General features: G+C 39.7%; 1 protein-coding gene across 5 annotated transcripts in view; it reads right to left on the reverse strand.

Moving 5' to 3' along the window:
• LOC124136721 (dedicator of cytokinesis protein 3-like) overlaps window positions 1-22,034 on the reverse strand; it is a 150,638-nt gene that overhangs the window by 2,480 nt on the left and 126,124 nt on the right. For 3 of the 5 annotated variants that reach the window (XM_048396860.1, XM_048396859.1, XM_048396858.1), the window contains 14 exons: window positions 21,681-21,923; window positions 20,922-21,011; window positions 19,401-19,511; window positions 18,171-18,312; window positions 17,098-17,264; window positions 16,116-16,379; window positions 15,291-15,374; window positions 14,731-14,850; window positions 14,136-14,230; window positions 13,941-14,013; window positions 8,961-9,107; window positions 1,743-1,821; window positions 793-948; window positions 91-153 (listed from right to left, as the gene is read on the reverse strand). In XM_048396860.1, coding sequence (XP_048252817.1) covers window positions 91-153; window positions 793-948; window positions 1,743-1,821; window positions 8,961-9,107; window positions 13,941-14,013; window positions 14,136-14,230; window positions 14,731-14,850; window positions 15,291-15,374; window positions 16,116-16,379; window positions 17,098-17,264; window positions 18,171-18,312; window positions 19,401-19,511; window positions 20,922-21,011; window positions 21,681-21,923 — 1,834 coding nt within the window. Of the gene's footprint in view, window positions 1-90; window positions 154-792; window positions 949-1,742; window positions 1,822-8,960; window positions 9,108-13,434; window positions 13,453-13,940; window positions 14,014-14,135; window positions 14,231-14,730; window positions 14,851-15,290; window positions 15,375-16,115; window positions 16,380-17,097; window positions 17,265-18,170; window positions 18,313-19,400; window positions 19,512-20,921; window positions 21,012-21,680; window positions 21,924-22,034 lie in introns of all 5 variants that reach the window. The other 2 variants (XM_048396861.1, XM_048396862.1) reach the window with 2 other exon arrangements.

Raw genomic sequence — 22,034 nt, forward strand, 5'->3', positions numbered from 1 at the left:
GAGGTGGTAGGGAGGTGGGGTGGTGTCTGTACTCACCATGTGTGGACTGTTTGGGAGGTGGTAGGGAGGTGGGGTGGTGTCTGTACTCACCATGTGTGGTCTGTCTGGGAGGTGGGGGTGGTGGTCGGGTGTTCAGGATACCAGTTCCAATCTCTGAAGATAGGAGTGAAGATAAACATCAAGATAAATATATGTGAAGAGTATCTCCTATATTTCTCAGTTGCTTGAATTCACATATTTAGCTGGTGAGTCAATTACATTAATTACACCAATCTCCCAAACATCAGTACAGTCTACCAGAGTCTAGTATAGCCTGGTATAATCATGAATAGTCTATCAGTATCTGTCTAGTCCTGTATAGACTATCATAATCTAGTATAGTCAAGCATAGTTTATGATAGTCCAGAATAGTATAGGATAGTAGAGTATAGTCTAGTTAAGACCAGCATAATCTTGTATAGTCTACTGTAGTCAAGTATAGCCCAGTACAATCAAGTATAGCCCAGTCAACCCAGTATAGTACAGAATAATCTAGTATAGTGTAGTGTAGTTCAGTTAAGCCCAGTACAATCAAGTATAGCCCAGTTAATCAAGTATAGTACAGAATAATCAAGTATAGCTTAGTGTAGTCTGGTATAGTCTAGTATAGTCCAACATAGTCTAGTTTAGTCCAGTATAATCCAGAATAGTCTAGTATAGTCCAGCATAGCCTAGTTTAGTACAGTATAATCCAGAAAAGTCTAGTATAGTCCAGCATAGTCTAGTTTAGTCCAGTTAGTCCAGTATAGTCACCTGCAGCATTGGAGGTCCTCCTCTGGGGCAGGGGTGGGGGTGTGGAGGGGTCAGTGTTTGATGTGTCTGGGCTCGACACAAATCGCCGCATGTTCTGTGCATCAGGCGTCCTTGATCCTGACCCAAGATTGGAGCTGGACATCGAGCTGGACAACGCTACAATCACATGAAGATCATGTTACCCAGGCATTTACCATGGCTGTTCATGCCTTGTTGCTTAAACACTATGAGCAATGACATCACAATCATATTAGATGGCATGTTGAAATTACTTGCAAATGTTTCAATTTTTCAAATTATTGATAAACAAGGGCAGGCAGTAATATACCTTTGTATGCAAGTAACAATTCCTAATAGTAAGTGTCCACAACACAGGGTGTCCAGGCAAACAAGGGTTTACTGTACTGGTGATTGTGCATGGTTTGACCTGACAAGGAGTCAAGTTTGACCTGATTTTACCAAAAATAATAAATTGAATTAAGAATTATCTTGAAAAAAATACTTACGCTTCAGACTGTTTAAAACACCGAAATTGTCTGCCACAAAAATTATATTGGTGCAGGTGTTTTTCTTGAAACAATACTCAGTCTAATAGTTTCAATTAAAAAATATCTGGTTTTGCAAGTGTAGTTAAAAAAATAATCTTATCTCCAGACAAAATATGATAAAAAATTCTTGTGAAAAATCATATTTGTACACAATGGTTGATGATATTGACATTCAATAGTGAGTGATTGAGTGAAGATGGTTAATGCCACAGTCAGAAATATGTCTGTTCCATCATAATGGCCGGTAAATAATGTCTTAGCCAGTGGTCGACATGATGAGCAACATCCACTATGACACATAATCAAGCAAGCGGCGGAGTCTGACTGCCTGATCCATATCGTGTGACAAGCATAGGTTCCGACAGAGTAGGACTCCTCCGTGGTAGAGAAACAAGTGCCCACCTCTCTGACTGGTGGGAGACTGGTTGAGAGCTGGGTCGCTGCCGGTTACTCCTCGGGACTGCTGCAGTCGGGATGTCAGCTGAAACATAAATACACAGGATCAGTGTAGACAGCCGTCCATGAAACTGACTGGATCAGAAGCAGACAGACATTGAACCCATAAATGAGTGACTGACTATTGTCAGCTGAAACAATATATACAGTATCAGTATAGTCAGCTGAAACAATATATACAGTTTCAGTATAGTCAGCTGAAACAATATATACAGTATCAGTATAGTCAGCTGAAACAATATATACAGTATCAGTACAGTCAGCTGAAACAATATAAATAGTATCAGTACAGTCAGCTGAAACAATATATACAGTTTCAGTACAGTCAGCTGAAACAATATATACAGTTTCAGTACAGTCAGCTGAAACAATATATACAGTTTCAGTATAGTCAGCTGAAACAATATATACAGTATCAGTATAGTCAGCTGAAACAATATATACAGTTTCAGTATAGTCAGCTGAAACAATATATACAGTATCAGTATAGTCAGCTGAAACAATATATACAGTATCAGTAGAGTCAATTGAAACAATATATACAGTATCAGTATAGTCGGCTGAAACAATTTATACAGTATCAGTACAGTCAGCTGAAACAATACATACAGTATATACAGTGTCAGTATAGTCAGCTGAAACAATATATACAGTTTCAGTATAGTCAGCTGAAACAATATATACAGTATCAGTATAGTCAGCTGAAACAATATATACAGTATCAGTAGAGTCAATTGAAACAATATATACAGTATCAGTATAGTCGGCTGAAACAATTTATACAGTATCAGTACAGTCAGCTGAAACAATACATACAGTATCAATATTCAATTGAAACAATATTTATGATATCAGTATAGTCAATTGAAACAATATATATATAGTATCAGTAGAGTCAATTGAAACAATATATACAGTATCAGTATAGTCGGCTGAAACAATTTATACAGTATCATTTCAGTCAGCTGAAACAATATACAGTAAACTTCGGATATAACGAACTCAAAGGGACCGCTTTTAATTTTAGTTCGTTATAACCGTAGTTCGTTATAAGCATATATACAACATAGCTACAGCAATTAGTCGGGACAAAAAAGTAAGTTCGCTATATCCGTCAGTTCGTTATAAGCGTGTTCGTTATAACCGTAGTTTACTGTATACAGTTTCCGTGGAGACAGCTGAACACCCGGTGTCATATACTGACATTGAAATTCCATAAACAAACATATTTACCTTTTCATTGTTGTATGAAGAGATATTTTTTCATGAAATCAGATTTATTTGTACTTTTCAACCATAATGGAAGAATATCAAATTCATGATATAAGCATATGAAAACAAATTAATTTTTAGTGAAGCAGAATTGTTTCAGAAAATAGTAGGTTTTAAACAATAAAAATTGAAAGTGACCAAGACACAAAAAAGTTTTATCAGATGAGAGTGATCAGAAAGCAGTATCAAGACAGCGTTCACAACAGTATGACATAAACATGTAAAATACAAACAAACTGAAAACCACAATCCTAGAATCACAGACAGTTGCACAACCAACATCTACAAAAACAAAAAAGAGAAAAATAACAAAACTTCCACATCCAAATATCCATGACAACCAAAAGGAACCTCCCAACAATCTGCAACTAACACAGCTACAGAGCCACTGGCAGTACTCACTTCAATGCTGTCTCAAGCAGACTAACCTGACCTCACTGCTGGCCAGAACAGACTGATCATTGCTGTATTAACAAGCCATTAAGGACCTGCCAATCTTAATTATAACCTGAAGTATGTCTCATACTTGGTAGTACCCAGGAAGTATCATCTTACAGGCTTTCCTCTCATTAACTTGTGACAGCATGTTACACTTACCACAAGAAATACTGCTGGTATTAGGCAGCAAATGTGTGTCAACTTGTACACACTACAAAACATTATGCAAGAAAGTTAAAATCAAAATGATTGAATTTCATTCGTTTTGAAACAGTTTCTCTAATCCTTAACTTATTAGTATGTTCAAAACTGTTGATATACAAGATATATGATGCCTCATAGCTCATGCATTGTTGAGTAAAAGCTGGTTATTGCATACTTATGTAATATGGTAATAATTGCTATCAGTTTGTATCTATTTGAATAATGTTTCCCTTATTGAAACACATTATCATTATTTCTATCTTAGCTGCGGCAGCAGATAGGGAATAATCATCTTAGTATGTTTTTGTTATATTCTACATGGTAGCAATCTTTAGGTGTGCTATTGAGATGAGTTCAACCAGATGTCTTGTTTGTTGTTTTACTTACAGTTGGCAATATTCCATCATGTCATGGAGGTCGGTTAATAATCAAGTCTTGGTCAGACAAACCAGTGGATGATATCATGAGCCTTGTACTGTGACACACAGTCAACTGAGTCAGCCAGCCTGACCACCAGATCAATTTTAGTCTCAAAAGAAACACAACACAGGGGACCTTAGTGTTAGCTTCATACAATACAGAGTAACTTATTTTTTAAGTGTTTTGATGCATCACTGGCATGGTTGGTCCACATTGTTTGTTTGTTGTTTACTCTGCAATATTCCAGCTGTATGACAGCGGTCTGTAAATAATCGAGTCTGGACCAGACAATTCAGTGATTGACATCATGAGCATCGATCCATGCAATTGGGATACGATGACATACCTCAACCAAGTCAGTGAGCCTGACCACACAATCCCGTTAGTCGCCTCTTACGACAAGCATAGTCGCCATTTACAGTAAACATGGGTTGCTGAAGATGTATTCTACCCCAGATCTTCACAGGATGGTCCACATTGATACCACACACATGTAGTGATGTATTACTTAAAGTGAGTGAATGAGTGAGTATTGTTTTACGCCGCTTTTAGCAATATCACGGCGGGGGACACCAGAAATGGGCTTCACACAATGTACCGATGTCGGGAATCGAACCCGGGTCTTCAGCGTGACGAGCGAACGCATTAACCACTAGGCTACCCGACCGCCCCCATTACTTAAAGACTACCTAACGATGCCTCACTCCCCGGGTTAGAATAGGTCCTCACAGACGAGGAATTATTTACTGTGAGGTTTTATGTGAGCAATGCATCACTATCTACTGGTCAACAGTATGAAGTCTCAACTGGTTGCCCTTTTAAAGTTCCATGCATACCCAACAGCCATTGTGTTCCCCCAGTCACCACCTTAGAGAATAAACACAAGAACTGGGAACAAGTTTCACAACTGCTTTGCCTTGAAATGAAAGACTTTGGAAAAAGAAAGATGATGATGATGACTTCTACAACACAGTGCTCTGAACAGTGTTTGTGAGTTTCTACAGATCCATGACATCAAGCTAAAAACAAACTTAATCTGTTATAGTTAGACAGATCTATGCCATCAACACTAAATACAAACTTAATCAGTAACAGCTAGACAAATCTATGCCATCAAGCTAAATACAAACTTAATCTGTTATTGCTAGACAGATGTATGTCATCAAGCTAAATACAAACTTAATCTGTTATAGCTAGACAGATCTATGTCATTAAGCTAAATACAAACTTAATCTGTTATAGCTAGACAGATCTATGCCATCAACACTATATACAAACTTAATCAGTAACAGCTAGACAAATCTATGTCATCAAGCTAAAGACAAACTTAATCTGTTATAGTTAGACAGATCTATGCCATCAACACTAAATACAAACTTAATCAGTAACAGCTAGACAAATCTATGTCATCAAGCTAAAGACAAACTTAATCAGTAACAGCTAGACAAATCTATGTCATCAAGCTAAAGACAAACTTAATCGGTTATAGCTAGACAGATCTATGTCATCAAGCTAAATACAAACTGAATCTGTTATAGCAAGACAGTTCTATGTCATCAAGTTAAATACAAACTTAATCTGTTATAGCTAGACAGATCTATGTCATCAACGCCAAATACAAACTTAATCTGTTACAGCAAGACAGTTCTATGTCATCAAGCTAAATACAAACTTAATCTGTTATAGCTAGACAGATCTATGTCATTGAGCTAAATACAAACTTAATCTGTTATAGCTAGACAGATCTATGTCATTGAGCTAAATACAAACTTAATCTGTTATACCTAGACAGATCTATGTCATTGAGCTAAATACAAACTTAATCTGTTATAGCTAGACAGATCTATGTCATTGAGCTAAATACAAACTTAATCTGTTATACCTAGACAGATCTCTGCCATCAAACTAAATACAAACTTAATCGGTTATAGCTAGACAAAACTATGCCATCAAACTAAATACAAATTTAATCGGTTATAGCTAGACAAAACTATGCCATCAAACTAAATACAAATTTAATCGGTAACAGCTAGACAAAACTATGCCATCAAACTAAATACAAATTTAATCGGTAACAGCTAGACAAAACTATGCCATCAAACTAAATACAAATTTAATCGGTAACAGCTAGACAAAACTATGCCATCAAACTAAATACAAACTTAATCGGTAACAGCTAGACAGATCTATGCCATCAAGTTAAGGTAACACACCTACTCCGATCAATCAGTTTTATTCAGTACTTAAAAGGCCACAGGCCTAAAGTACCATGCATATTTACATGTAGGTGACGTGGTTGTTAACTAACAATTCTGTTTCCATGTGACATCGCGGGATAAACATATCTTGACAGGTTACATAACATAGTATCATTAGATGACTTAAAAGATCTACAAACTTATGGACATTCGGGTGTACAGAGTAGAAAGATGGCAAATATTTATCACGTAAATGTTTGTAAGCTTGACATACCAGGAGAAAGTGAAACTCATCTTCAATTGAATTTGTGTTACACAATGTGCATATTCTGTCTCTTCTTTCAGTGTGATTATATCTACCAGTCTCTATATACAGGTTGTGAGAGGAACATCTAAATCGTGCTAGTGCAATTCTAAATTTTTTAAACTCAAGTTTACAGAGGTACGCCTTAATTTCAATATTACTTTTCATGATTCTATAATATAAACATACTCTGTAATAGCTAGACAGATCTATGCCATCAAACTAAATACAAACTTAATCTGTTATAGCTAGACAGATCTATGCCATCAAGCTAAAGACAAACTTAATCTGTAATACCTAGACAGATCTATACCATCAAACTATATACAAACTTAATCGGTAACAGCTAGACAAAACTTTGTCATCAAACTAAATACAACCTTAATCGGTTATAGCGGGAAAGATCTATGCCATCAAGTTAAGGTAACACACCTACTCCGTTATGTCATAGCTGTGACTACGAGGTCCTGGTCTCAATCAGTACTGTACATATTCAGGGATCATTGTGGTTATACATTTTCTGCATGTAATATTCAATAAGTTTTTGGTTTTTCAAAAATATTGAATCTGCTAGAGGGGGGTGCGCATTATACTTGCGTGCGCACTATACTCAAGAAAATACGGTAATCACCTCACATAGTAATTACCTTGAGGGGATTCAGGGTTAGAATAGTTTCCCAGCAACCTATGTTTAATGGGATGCTCAGACTCAGTGACTTGGCTGTTACACCATGCATGTTACACCCTGATTGCGTGCATCGTTGTTCTTAATATCAGTCACTGGATTGTCTGGTCCAGACTTGATTATTTACAAGCTGCAATCATATAGCTTCAATATTGCTGAGTGTGGTGTGAAACAAACATATGAACAGGACAAATAGAAGGTTGTGGATTCCGTCAGAAACAGATGCTGGAAACTACAGGAAAGTAGGGGATTACCATACAACTGCTGTTAGTAAAGCTTCAGAAAAAAGATTTCCAAGCAAGCAAGTCTATTTCTCACAGCTTGTGGACAGCGGTTTACGCTTCACAAAGACATGTACAAACAGTAACATCTCATTGCAGAAAGGAGAAATGATCCCTGGCGCAGACAAATCGCTGTGTACCAGTGCCAGCACTGAACCACCCCAGTTGGGATGGGTGGCACTCCACAGCAGTCATGAAATACCTGATTGAGCATGTTAGTGGCGGTCACTCATCCATGTACAATAACGACTCAGCCGCCATTGAGACCACCGACCCCATCTTAATCTGACGGCAATGGAGAAGCCATAGAAGCCATAGTAGAAGAACAGGAAGACATTCAGAACTCATCATAAACGTGAAAAACTGAAACTAAAAATGGAAATATGAAGAAATAAACAACAACAGCAACCATGAAAGTGGATGTAGGTTCGCCGACACTGCAGCTCTGTAGAGATGAAGACAGACAGGCAACATGGAGGAGGAGAGATTTTTGTACAACAGCCAACATGCTCCATTCACAACACACACGACAGGCAGGCTTTACTGGCATTTAGTCCTACAGCAGTCAGATGTCATGTCATGGATGCCAAGAGGCTGACGCCTCACAGACCAGCATTATTACAACTCAAGTAAAGGTTTCCTTCAAGACAAATTGATTGTAATTTTGTTTTGACCTAATCCTTACTTTCAGAAGTAAAGGTCAAGCAGGAATATTATCCTCACCAAAACGCCTCTGCCCAATGTTGCAGCTATTGTACAAGCAAGTAGACTTTTTGTCATATTTGATAGCTGGCCTACATAATAATAGAGACTTTTGGAGAAATGAGTCTTCACTGATAGTTTCACATGTATGGTAGGTGTGTGATTGTAGTGACTTTGTCCATCCATGGACTCGAGAACAAGTACCAGCTTACTACGTCAATGTAGGGACTCGAGAACATGTACCATCTTGCGTCAATGTAGGGACTCAAGAACATGTACCAGCTTACTACGTCAATGCAGTGACTCGAGAACATGTACCATCTTGCGTCAATGTAGGGACTCAAGAACATGTACGTCAATGTCAATATTGAATACAAACACAAACCTGACAACTCTTCACAAATCAAGCCAACGTCGTATGATATGAGATACAGAGAAACACCTGCAGTACCATTCCCCTTAAGGGACCCTGCCACATTTACAAATGTCTACATTAACAAATAACTTTTCCTGAATGAAGTACGTTAAATATATCATTAATAACATTATCACACGGGAAGAAGTGTTCCTGACCAATGAGGTATCACTGTCAATGTCTGTGCGGACTCCTGAAGGTGACCAATGCCAGTAAGCCCCCTGTGCAGATGTGTAGTAACAAACCTGTTGCAGCGCTGATCCAGACACCAGCGCAGAGGCCGGGCGGGAGGGAATGGGGGGTGCCTGCTGACCCCCCAGGTGGGCCCCATAGTTAGCAAGACGGGAGCCAATTCTCCGTTTTTCAGGGGGTGGGGGAGGCATACCAGAGTCCTAACAATCAAAAACCAGGGGCATCCAGAAAATAAGACAGGAAACAGTATTACCACAGCATCTAGGAATAACACATACCTGCTAAAACTAGGAAAATAGAAAATGAGTTGCTTCTGTAGCTTAATTGAGAAAAGTAGATGAAAAACACTCAGACATATAAAGTGCATATTTCTGCACCATCAATCAGTCTGCGATCTCCACCAACAAAACATCTATTTACTTACTTGCTTCAACCAATAATACCAATATCTCGCTTTTGATTAATATTTACTAAAAACATGTTCAGAAAGGTGATAGAATTATCGTTGTTAATAATGTTTGGAAGTAAATATTATCGAGTAAAAAAATACAAGGCATGAACACTACTGTTTATAATTGGCATATTTCACACAGGCAGGGGGCACGGGTGGCCCAGTCGTCAAAGGTGCCACAATTTGCTGTGCAGAGTTGCTTCCCTTGGGCACACCAGAAACCTATGATTGTGGGTTCGAATCCTGGTTCAACCCGATTATGTTTCTAGGTTTGTCAGCACCATACCCCTGCTCGTGGGTTTCACCGAAGTGGAAAATGTCTAAGACCTGCATCACTTCGGGCGTTCCTCCGACATTAAGCTGACACGCCGTGATATAACTGGAACACTGTAAAAAGCGGCGTTAAACTAACTCACTCACTCACTCACTCACACAGGCAGTCAGCACAATGAATATATACTACTCAAAAGAAGTTAAAGAATCCTGATTCTTTCATATGACTATAGTTAATCTGTCAGGTTTTCTTTAACTTCTTTTGAGCAGTATATATGGCCTGATGCAGTGCAAACTGGCATTGTGATACTTCAGTAATATTAACCTTACTGCTAAACACATGCATCAGTAGAGCTTCTTGTGTGGTATATGGACAAGATTATCTTGGGATATAAAGGTAACTGTGCATATGGCCATGAAGAGTTTGTCAGAACTTCAGTGTGAAGAGATGGGAGCCAATGGACTTACATTTTGTGTTTCGTTTTGTCACTATACAATTGCATCTGTAGAGCTTCTTGTGGTTTATGGACAAGATCATTTCGGGATATAAAGGTAACTGTGCATAGAGTTTGTAAGAACTTCAGTGTGAAGAGATGGGAGCCAATGGACTTACATTTTGTGTTTCATTTTGTCACTATACAATTGCAGCTTTAGTGAGTGAGTGTGGTTTTATGCCGCTTTTATCAATATTCCAGCTATATCATGGCGGGGGACACTAGAAAAGGACTTCAAACTCTGTACCCAGGTAGGGATCAAACCTGGACAAACACCTTCACCACTAGGCTACCCAACTGTACGATACTATAAGTCACAGAGCCCAGTACTGTAGCATATACCAACACTAAGTAAGGTACATTAAAATAGCCAGAACTGTAGGATACATTAAGTTAGCCAGAACTGTAGGAAACATTAAGTTAGCCAGAACTGTAGGATACACTAAGTTAGCCAGAACTGTAGGATACATTAAGTTAGCCAGAACTGTAGGATACATTAAGTTAGCCAGAACTGTAGCATATACCAACACTAAATAAGATACATTAAGTTAGCCAGAACTGTAGGATACATTAAGTTAGCCAGAACTGTAGTATCCATTAAGTTAGCCAGAACTGTAGGATACATTAAGTTAGCCAGAACTGTAGTATCCATTAAGTTAGCCAGAACTGTAGGATACATTAAGTTAGCCAGAACTGTAGTATCCATTAAGTTAGCCAGAACTGTAGGATACATTAAGTTAGCCAGAACTGTAGTATCCATTAAGTTAGCCAGAACTGTAGTATCCATTAAGTTAGCCAGAACTGTAGGATACATTAAGTTAGCCATAACTGTAGTATCCATTAAGTTAGCCAGAACTGTAGTATCCATTAAGTTAGCCAGAACTGTAGTATCCATTAAGTTAGCCAGAACTGTAGGATACATTAAGTTAGCCAGAACTGTAGTATCCATTAAGTTAGCCAGAACTGTAGTATCCATTAAGTTAGCCAGAACTGTAGGATACATTAAGTTAGCCAGAACTGTAGGATACTTTAAGTTAGCCAGAACTGTAGGATATATTAAGTTAGCCAGAACTGTAGGATACATTAAGTTAGCCAGAACTGTAGGAAACATTAAGTTAGCCAGAACTGTAGGAAACATTAAGTTAGCCAGAACTGTAGGATACATTAAGTTAGCCAGAACTGTAGGATACATTAAGTTAGCCAGAACTGTAGCATATACCAACACTAAATAAGATACATTAAGTTAGCCAGAACTGTAGGATACATTAAGTTAGCCAGAACTGTAGTATCCATTAAGTTAGCCAGAACTGTAGTATCCATTAAGTTAGCCAGAACTGTAGGATACATTAAGTTAGCCAGAACTGTAGGATACTTTAAGTTAGCCAGAACTGTAGGATCCATTAAGTTAGCCAGAACTGTAGGATACATTAAGTTAGCCAGAACTGTAGTATCCATTAAGTTAGCCAGAACTGTAGGATACATTAAGTTAGCCAGAACTGTAGTATCCATTAAGTTAGCCAGAACTGTAGTATCCATTAAGTTAGCCAGAACTGTAGGATACATTAAGTTAGCCAGAACTGTAGTATCCATTAAGTTAGCCAGAACTGTAGTATCCATTAAGTTAGCCAGAACTGTAGGATACATTAAGTTAGCCAGAACTGTAGGATACTTTAAGTTAGCCAGAACTGTAGGATATATTAAGTTAGCCAGAACTGTAGGATACATTAAGTTAGCCAGAACTGTAGGATACATTCAGTTAGCCATAACTGTAGTATCCATTAAGTTAGCCAGAACTGTAGTATCCATTAAGTTAGCCAGAACTGTAGGATACATTAAGTTAGCCAGAACTGTAGGATACTTTAAGTTAGCCAGAACTGTAGGATACATTAAGTTAGCCATAACTGTAGCATATACCAACACTAAATAAGATACATTAAGTTAGCCAGAACTGTAGTATCCATTAAGTTAGCCAGAACTGTAGTATCCATTAAGTTAGCCAGAACTGTAGGATACATTAAGTTAGCCAGAAATGTAGGATACATTAAGTTAGCCAGAACTGTAGGATACATTAAGTTAGCCAGAACTGTAGGATATATTAAGTTAGCCAGAACTGTAGGATACATTAAGTTAGCCAGAACTGCAGGATACATTAAGTTAGCCAGAACTGTAGGATACATTAAGTTAGCCAGAACTGTAGTATCCATTAAGTTAGCCAGAACTGTAGTATCCATTAAGTTAGCCAGAACTGTAGGATACATTAAGTTAGCCAGAACTGTAGGAAACATTAAGTTAGCCAGAACTGTAGCATATACCAACACTAAATAAGATACATTAAGTTAGCCAGAACTGTAGTATCCATTAAGTTAGCCAGAACTGTAGTATCCATTAAGTTAGCCAGAACTGTAGGATACATTAAGTTAGCCAGAACTGTAGGATACATTAAGTTAGCCAGAACTGTAGGATACATTAAGTTAGCCAGAACTGTAGGATATATTAAGTTAGCCAGAACTGTAGTATCCATTAAGTTAGCCAGAACTGTAGTATCCATTAAGTTAGCCAGAACTGTAGGATACATTAAGTTAGCCAGAACTGTAGGATACATTAAGTTAGCCAGAACTGTAGGATACATTAGGTTATCCATAACTGTAGGATATATTAAGTTAGCTAGAAATGTAGGATATATTAAGTTAGCTAGAAATGTAGGATACATTAAGTTAGCCAGAACTGTAGGATACATTAAGTTAGCTAGAAATGTAGGATATATTAAGTTAGCTAGAAATGTAGGATATATTAAGTTAGCCAGAACTGTAGGATACTTTAAGTTAGCCAGAACTGTAGGATACATTAAGTTAGCAAAAACTGTAGGATACATTAAGTTAGCCAGAACTGTAGGTTACATTAGGTTATCCATAACTGTAGGATATATTAAGTTAGCCAGAACTGTAGGATATATTAAGTTAGCTAGAAATGTAGGATACATTAAGTTAGCCAGAACTGTAGGATACATTAAGTTAGCCAGAACTGTAGGATACATTAGGTTATCCATAACTGTAGGATATATTAAGTTAGCTAGAAATGTAGGATATATTAAGTTAGCTAGAAATGTAGGATACATTAGGTTATCCATAACTGTAGGATATATTAAGTTAGCTAGAAATGTAGGATATATTAAGTCGTCCAAAACTGAAGGATACATTAAGTTAGCCAGAACTGTAGGATACATTGAGTTAGCCAGATACTTAGTTCCTGAACCTGTATGTAGTATACAATAATGACAGATACCCTGCACCAGTAATGGAGTATACTTACAAACATCATTGGATCGACCTTGATTAAAATATGGGAGGTGCACAATATAACACTTCACTTTTCACAAATGTCACATTACTACCCTAATAATTTACAGTGTAACTCCAATATATAAACATGTACTACCAACTGATAGTTAACGTGGCTGAGCCTTGAAAACTCAACCAGTCACTGATGCATAGCATGACAAGCATTTGCTTTTATACTTCTGGAATGCACACTTCTGGGTTGTATACCCCCCAGGGAGCTGAGAATACAATTTGAGCAGGTATAAGTAATAGTCCACATGCTGCACTTTGAGTCTGCCACCCTGTGGAAATTGCTTCATAAGTGTCTCAATATTATTATCGTTATTATCATTGATACATTTTTGAAATAAGTGTATTATCAAACCAATGTTTCAGATGCCTGTTTTGTTTTTCTTCCCTAACGCTTCATTGTAAACTATCCTACATAGTCCCAATGATTCCACTGCATGATTGTAGGCCACCTGGTGGCAAACTCACCTCAGGCGGATCCATGTAGATGTTGTCCCCGTCCTGGGACATGGCCTCCGCCGATGTGATGGAAGACCTGTTGCTGAAACAGAGAGTGTGCGGGAGAGTGAGTATGGCTTTATGGTGCTGTCAGCAATATTCCAGCAATATTCCGTTGACGTGGCTGACAATTCACCCATGGGGAAATGAACAACAAAGACCTACCTGCTACTGGAGTTGAGGGATCCGCTCCCCGGGGTGCCAGGGCGTATCACTGCCCCCAGAGACCCACCTCGTAACCTTCCAGCCCTCGGAGAACCCTGGAATCACAGAAATGATTCGGGTCTAAAGCATGAATAACAACTACAGCACAAAAAGGATAGTTATTGAAGGGTGGGGGTGGGTAGTTGGTGGATTACAGACTGCGATCATTGCAAGGATATAGACCATGAGGGTGGGGTTTGGTAGGTGGAGGTGGGGGTGGGTGGGTGGGGACTTGCATACCCTGTGGTATCATTACAAGGCTATAGTTGATCAGGGAGGGATTTGGTGGTATCTCTGGGGTTTCATGATATCATGAGAAGGCTATAGGTTTGGGGTGTGAAGTAAGGTGGGGTGGAGGTAGGTGTCATAGAATGCCTATGCAGGTTGACTTAACTAGGTTCCATGTTGTGCATGTCAAGTTCATTGGAATAAAAAAAACACCTGGAGTTATCTCCCTTGTACTCAAGCACATGTTGAGTCAGACATATTAAAGTGTCACTAGTGTCCTACACCTGTCTTGGTCATTGATGTCTTACAGTAGGGAGGAGGGACTTACAGAATCGGTGATATCCTGCTTGAGTTTGCTGAACATCTCAACCAGATTCTTCTGCAAAGGCTTCATTTCTTCAGTGCACATGGACTCAGTCTTTCGCAGCCCTTGCTCCATCAGGTCGACCTGGAAAAGGAAGATGAAACTGGACTGTGGTAATGTAATCACATACTTGTCCATATGGGTGGTACAAGCCTTTCAACTGGACAATGTATCCGTACAGTTTCTCAGTTATTAATTTTTGTTTTCTATCATCAGAGTCTGTGACCAACAGTTTTCTGATTACTAAGACAAAATTCTTATGGATGAGCAACTTCTTTATTACAATTGGGCGACGTTTCGGTGTAGATTCTAACACCGTTATCAAGCAAATGATCATCAGTTGCTCATCCATAAGAATTTTGTCTTAGTTACCATTCCAACTTCTAAATGCCATTCAAAGAAGTTTTCTGATTATTGATCATTAAGAAAACCTTCAATATATATATATCCCTAATAGGGTAACGATTGCATTCACTATCCACCAGTTCCCCAACCTGATCCAGCGAGACTAACAACTCCCTCACCTGCTCCACCAACAGTGTCTTCAGCTCTATCAGGTGGCACACTTCGTCGGGATGCTTCGATGCAAACTCATCACAGAAAAATGCCTGCAATCATACACCATACAATTTATTACTATGGCTGATGGTAGAATTATGGTCAGTGGTTGTAAAGACAGTGTCCAATACAGACTGAGATAGTGAAAGATATCGGTCCCATGTCTCCCACATCACAGCAGTGTTCAGGATCATTCAAGTGGATGGGACTCTTCCATTACAAAGACTCACAACAACATCACTGATGCTGCAATAGTCAATGAAGCACTCATAAAATATCTACTCCTTCACACATCATCTGTACAGAGTGTCATGGGTCATGCTTTAGGATGCACTGAGCAGTATTTCAGCTAAATGATATAGGCCACAGCAAGAATGGGTTTCACACATTGTAATCAGGGGTGGAAGGTTTGCCAGCAGCCAGTGTGATGTGTGTTTGCTTGTTGTTGACTTGCCCTTAATCCCCTTCAACCAGTCCCCTGTTCAATGGAGTCTTTCATTGCAGGGACAGATGCCAACCCCAAATTTGGTGTTGACACTGATTATTCTTAAGTTTGTCCAGCAGTAGTCATCATAATGGGGGGGCAGTCTGGTAGCCCAGTGGTTAAAGCGTTCGCTCGTCACGCCTAAGGCCCGGGTTCGATTCCCGACATGGGTACAATGTGTGAAGCCCATTTCTGGTGTCCCCCGCCGTGATATTGCTGGAATATTGTTAAAAGCGTTGTAAAACCCTATCACTCACTCACTCATCATTATGGGATACCTACAGACACCCCAGTTGTCTCCCCTTACCTCCTGGTACTTGGGCAGCCCACCATTGACCACGCTGTTGATGACGCCCTGCAGCCTCATCATCAGCTGCTGGAAGAACATGTCTGTGTTGGACTTGCACCGGCCGGTCAGGTAGTCCAGCTCCGTGTTGACCGTCCTCATGTTCTCCACGGCCACCAATATGGGGGGCAGGTGTAGCACCTCTGTCTGGACCACCTCGTACCATCGCAGTATCCCTGGCAATTTGTAGCTTGTCTTCAACACCTTCCTCTCAAGGCACAGTGTCTAAAACAGTGAAAGTACTGGCAACTACATCACTGCAACAATTTCGGATTTGATATTTTGTTTTATGTTTATGGCCCAGTCTGCAATAGTCCAGCCATACCATGACAGCCTGTAACTCATTTAGTCTTGGTCAGACAAACCAGTGGTTGATATCATGAGCATCATCAATGACATGCAATCAACTAAGACAAAGGACCTTACAACTGAATCAATTTTACTTACGTGCCTCTTACGACATCAGAGCTTAATGGGGACCAATTCTAATCTGGTCCATACACAACTTCTGGTGTTACCATTACTGTTTGCAAATGGTTAGTAAGTTAGGGCGAGAGTTTAACAGTATGAACTTCTACATGATAAGGATGAAATTAGTTTACTGCATGTGTGATTATTTTTCACAACAAATCTCAACGTGACTGATATTTGAAAATTGCATGAACAATTGGATGAATAATTCTTGGTCTGCTAATTTCAATTTTCTGATATCTACCAACTGAGCAGTAAATAATAACCGAAACTACACAGACAAGTCACTTGACTGAGGCAGGCCATCAAACCCATCTAGACCAAGGCAGGCCATCAGACCCATCTAGACCAAGGCAGGCCATCAGACCCATCTAGACCAAGGCAGGCCATCAGACCCATCTAGACCAAGGCAGGGCACCAGACCATGGAACAAAGTCCTCTGTAAGCTTGTCCTTTTGCTTTTAAAACGCACCTTAAATTCATTGTCCTTATTCCTTTCCCCTCGGTGGTAGGGTCGGTCAAATTGAAACACATCCACCTCATTGACGCTGTAGAAGTTGCTGATCTCCATTGGAACCGTGTGACCTTGAAACTCTGACCTCTCAGAAGCCACAGGTTTCACACTGCTGATCTGGATGCCTTCACAAGGTCAAGGTCAAAGATTTGGTATCACAGTTCAATATCAAAACTAAAATCAATGGTAATCTGAATTGGCCCCATGCATAGAACCTTGGAATGTCCAGTGAGTGAGTGAGGGAGTTGGGTTTAACGCCGCTTTTAACAGTATTCCAGTTATATCGCGGCGTGTCAGCTTAATGTGGGAGGAAAGCCCGAAGTGATGCATGTCTTAGACGTTTACCACTTCGGTGAAACCCACGAGCACAGGTATGGTGCTGACAAACCTAGAAACATAATTTGGGCGAACCGGGATTCGAACCTTCAATCATAGGTTTCTGGTCTGCCCAAGGGACGCAACTCTGCACAGCGAATTCCGGCGCCTTAGACGACCGGGTCACCCGTGAGTGAGAATGAAACACACTCGTACCGCAACATGTCGGGTTAATATGAAAGGAAAATCCCAACACAGGTTGTAGATGTTTACCACTTTGGTGAAATCTGCGTGTTGACAAACCAAGGATTATTATTGGAAAGAGTCCTGCAATCAACAGACACATGCAGAACTAGAACAGGCCACAACTTTCAGGTGTGGTGCCTTACACTAGCACAGTCCTCTTACCATGAGTGCATAGATTGTTTGTTGCTATATGCACACTCAGCAATATTCAAGAAAAACAACCAGCGACCTGTATTAATCAAGTCTGGACCAGACAAACCAGTGGTTGATATAATGATACCCCAAAATCCCACTGGGGAATGTAATGAATCAAGACACGAGCCTTAAATACCATGTGCTACATCTAGTCGCCTCTTACGAACAGCATGTTTGCTTGGGTCCTTTTCTAGCTAGAATCCCCCAATGAGTGTATAGAACTGGATGTGTTGACTGGTGGTATGTTTCAACATTATGCAATCAGGAAAGGATACATTGTTGGTCCCCCTCTCGAACCTTGTCGTCCGGAGGGGTGTTGCTGGTGAGAATGGAGGCTGACGGGAACTCCGTGGTCAGATGACTCATGATGGTGGCCAACTTTAGACACTCGTCTCCGCGGTAGACAAACTCCTTGTTCTGGAACATTCAGTGGTGGTAAGTTAACAAAAAATAATGAAATCCAACTTGGAGGCAGGCAATACATTGTAGTTTTACAACAAACCATGGAGCACCAATGTTTCTGGATGAAGCGGATGGGCCTGAACCTGTGCTATGTGCATGCTTACATCACCTGAATGTATCACCTGGTGCTCAATGATGCAGAGTTTAACTCCTAAACTGAATCTAAACCTCTTCATTGGGTGAATAAGGGCAGAAGAGAGGGGTTTGAAGAGAGGGCTGGATGCTTATTTACATCACCTGACGGTAACACCTGGTGTTCTAGGATGTAGAGTTTAATTCCTAAACTGAATCTAAACCTCTTCATTAGAGGGCTAGATGCTTATTTACATCACCTGAATGTAACACCTGGTGTTCTAGGATGTAGAGTTTAATTCCTAAACTGAATCTAAACCTCTTCATTAGGTGAATAAATGCAGAAGAGAGGGGTTTGAAGAGAGGGCTGGATGCTTATTTACATCACCTGACGGTAACACCTGGTGTTCTAGGATGTAGAGTTTAATTCCTAAACTGAATCTAAACCTCTTCATTAGGTGAATAAGGGCAGAAGAGAGGGGTTTGAAGAGAGGGCTGGATGCTTATTTACATCACCTGACGGTAACACCTGGTGTTCTAGGATGTAGAGTTTAATTCCTAAACTGAATCTAAACCTCTTCATTAGGTGAATAAATGCAGAAGAGAGGGGTTTGAAGAGAGGGCTGGATGCTTATTTACATCACCCGAATGTAACCCCTTGTGTAAGGGATGTAGAGTTTAATTCCTAAACTGAATCTAAACCTCTTCATTAGGTGAATAAGGGCAGAAGAGAGGGGTTTGAAGAGAGGGCTGGATGCTTATTTACATCACCTGAAGGATAACACCTGGAGTTCCATGATGAGAGGGCTGGATACTTATTGAGGCAAAACATTTTAACCCAAATGGAGCACCATCTTTTTGTAGTTGACTAAACCTTTCAATTCTGTCAAAAAATACCAAGTTATCCTCTGGCATTTTGACATCCTGAAGCGTATATATACAAGATGACGCTCTGCTCAACAAGTACATACTCTGACAAATGGCGGGAAGCTCATGCCGTAGTAGGCCACTCTGTAGTAGGAAGGGTTCTGCCTCAAGGAGGGACCCTCCAGGATATTGTTGAAGAATGCTGCCTCTCGTTGCTATAGTAACACAAGAAAACAGTGACTCTTTATATAACATATATAACATTGCATTAACCTGTAAATAAGTTTAATATGGCTTCAAGTCCATATATATACCACAGAATAAAACATCTCTACTTACATGGGGCGGTCGGGTAGCCTAGTGGTTAAAGCGTTCGCTCGTCACGCCAAAGACCCGGGTTCGATTCTCGACGTGGGTACAATGTGTGAAGCCCATTTCCAGTGTCCCCCGCCGTGATATTGTTGGAATATTGCTAAAAGCGGCGTAAAACCATACTCACTCACTCACTACTTTCATGTGCAGTTGATCAAATATTCAAGGGAGACTACTCTGCCAGCCACAAGAAACAATCTGATCACAATTTCCCAATCATAAAACTCAAAGGTAATATTTTTTACACTCAAAGTTTGATTCAAAAAACTTAATTTAAAATGAAGTTAAATTAAGTTTCAAATAAATTTGCTTATGAATAATATAATCATTGTCAATACAAAAACACTAGTGAAGTTGAGTGTATGTGAGTGGCTGTGTCCCATGTATCCCCAGCCCATAGAGTCCTATGACCTTTTAATAAAGGCTCCCTCCCAGACTTCCGCAGACAGATTTAGAGCCAGCGACCCAGGACAAAGCAGCCTGCGTAGTATCAGGCACGGTCCGCGACCAGTGTGCGGGGCTTGAAGAGATAATAGTAAAGTTGCTCTCCCAATTACAGGTCAACAATTATTCTTTATTTGTCTGGATTTAACCACTTCTGGTCTGTGAAGCATCAGTGACAGCTGGAGTTGGATTATCTCCATGTCTACCAACTGAAACTTATGTGACCTAATGTAAAACACTTACACGCACCAGTCTGCAACTTAAGCCACTAGCCTGAAGCCCAAGTCTACTAAAATTCCAATAAGTTCAGCTCACAATCCATACAATCACACTAAAATCTGCTGAAAATGATGTCAAGACCCAAGTTCGGGCTCGCAAACTCAAACGTTTTTTTGCACAGTCTGCATGTAACAGTCTTTATTTTCTCCCTTGACACAGGTTTAAGTAAGGTTGGGATGGGAAGAGGAGGTATTACATTAGCTGCTACAGATAATGTTTGTTTGGGGAAGAACTCTTAAAACTACCATACACGGAGTATTTCTTTTTTAACTGCGTGGGTTTGACAGAAATCAGTCTTGGCCATGTAACTATCAAAGATGTGAAACATAAATGTCTTATTTGACAACGGCACACAAGACATATATTTTTATGTGTATATTTACAACGCATCTAACAATTTGCAATTAACCATACAATCAGAAGAAAGACAAAAGGGCTGATATTTCATTAAGTTATTGATTGGATATTTTTCCAATTGAAAAGCCCATACCAATGGTCGTCAATGACTGCCAAATTTGAAAACAGCCTACCAATATTTGACTGAGCTTCTTGTAGTTGAAGAGCTTCTTCTCATACACCTCCGCCAGCTCCTTGCAGAGTGGAATCCCATACTCCCAGGCCTGGAACACAAGAGCCAGATCAGGTGACAGGGTCGTATACAGCAGTGTCCTCAGTGCAAGCAGATCCACAATGTAAGTTGAAGGCCACATCAGAGAGGACTTTTACAAAATGAACTTCCCTTGTAACAGCTGAAGGTCATATTCTCTTTCAGCAGCCATTGTGGCAAACCCGTTTCCAGTTTTGTTATCATTTACCATTCAGCAAAATTCTTAACAAGAAATGAGCAGTAAATTCTTTCAAATTATCAAAAGTATCACAAATCAAAAAGATTCTTGACTAAAACCCTCCATCAAAAGTACCACAAATCAAGAAGATTCTTGACTAAAAAGTTGCCATCAAAAGAACCACAAATCAAGAAGATTCTTGACCAAAAGCTGCCATCAAAAGTAACACAAATCAAGATTCTTGACTAAAAAGCTGCCATCAAAAGTACCACAAATCAAGAAGATTCTTGACTAAGACCCTCCATCAAAAGTACCACAAATCAAGAAGATTCTTGACTAAAAAGCTGCCATCAACAGTTCCACAAATAAAGAAGATTCTTGACTAAAAAGCTGCCATCAACAGTACCACAAATCAAGAGGATTCTTGACTAAAACCTGCCATCAAAAGTACCACAAATAAAGACGATTCTTGACTAAAACCTGCCATCAAAAGATATTACTGACCTTGCCCTTGTCGAAGCACTCGATGACCTTGAGCGTGAGTTCCTCCTTCCTCTCCAATTCCTTCTGTGAGGGGTACCCAAGGTTGGCCGAAAGTTGGTCCGGGGTCCACCGCAACAGCTGCGCATACAACTGCAGCGTCAGTCCGGCCTCCACGAAGTTGTTGGCATCGTGATGGAGGATGAACAACTTGTTGATGTAGCGGATGTACATCTCCTCACGGTTGATGTTGTCCTTGTAGAAATTCTGAAAAACAGCCATAACTGTAACCCATTTTAAGCATATTATTATTATTACTATTTTATCTTGGAATCTCAACAGGGAGCATACATGAGTTATCATGGACCTATATCCTGC

This window comes from Haliotis rufescens, unplaced genomic scaffold (assembly GCF_023055435.1).
Source record: "Haliotis rufescens isolate VD_foot unplaced genomic scaffold, xgHalRufe1.0.p SCAF_16, whole genome shotgun sequence".
Taxonomy (NCBI): Eukaryota; Metazoa; Mollusca; class Gastropoda; order Lepetellida; family Haliotidae; genus Haliotis; species Haliotis rufescens.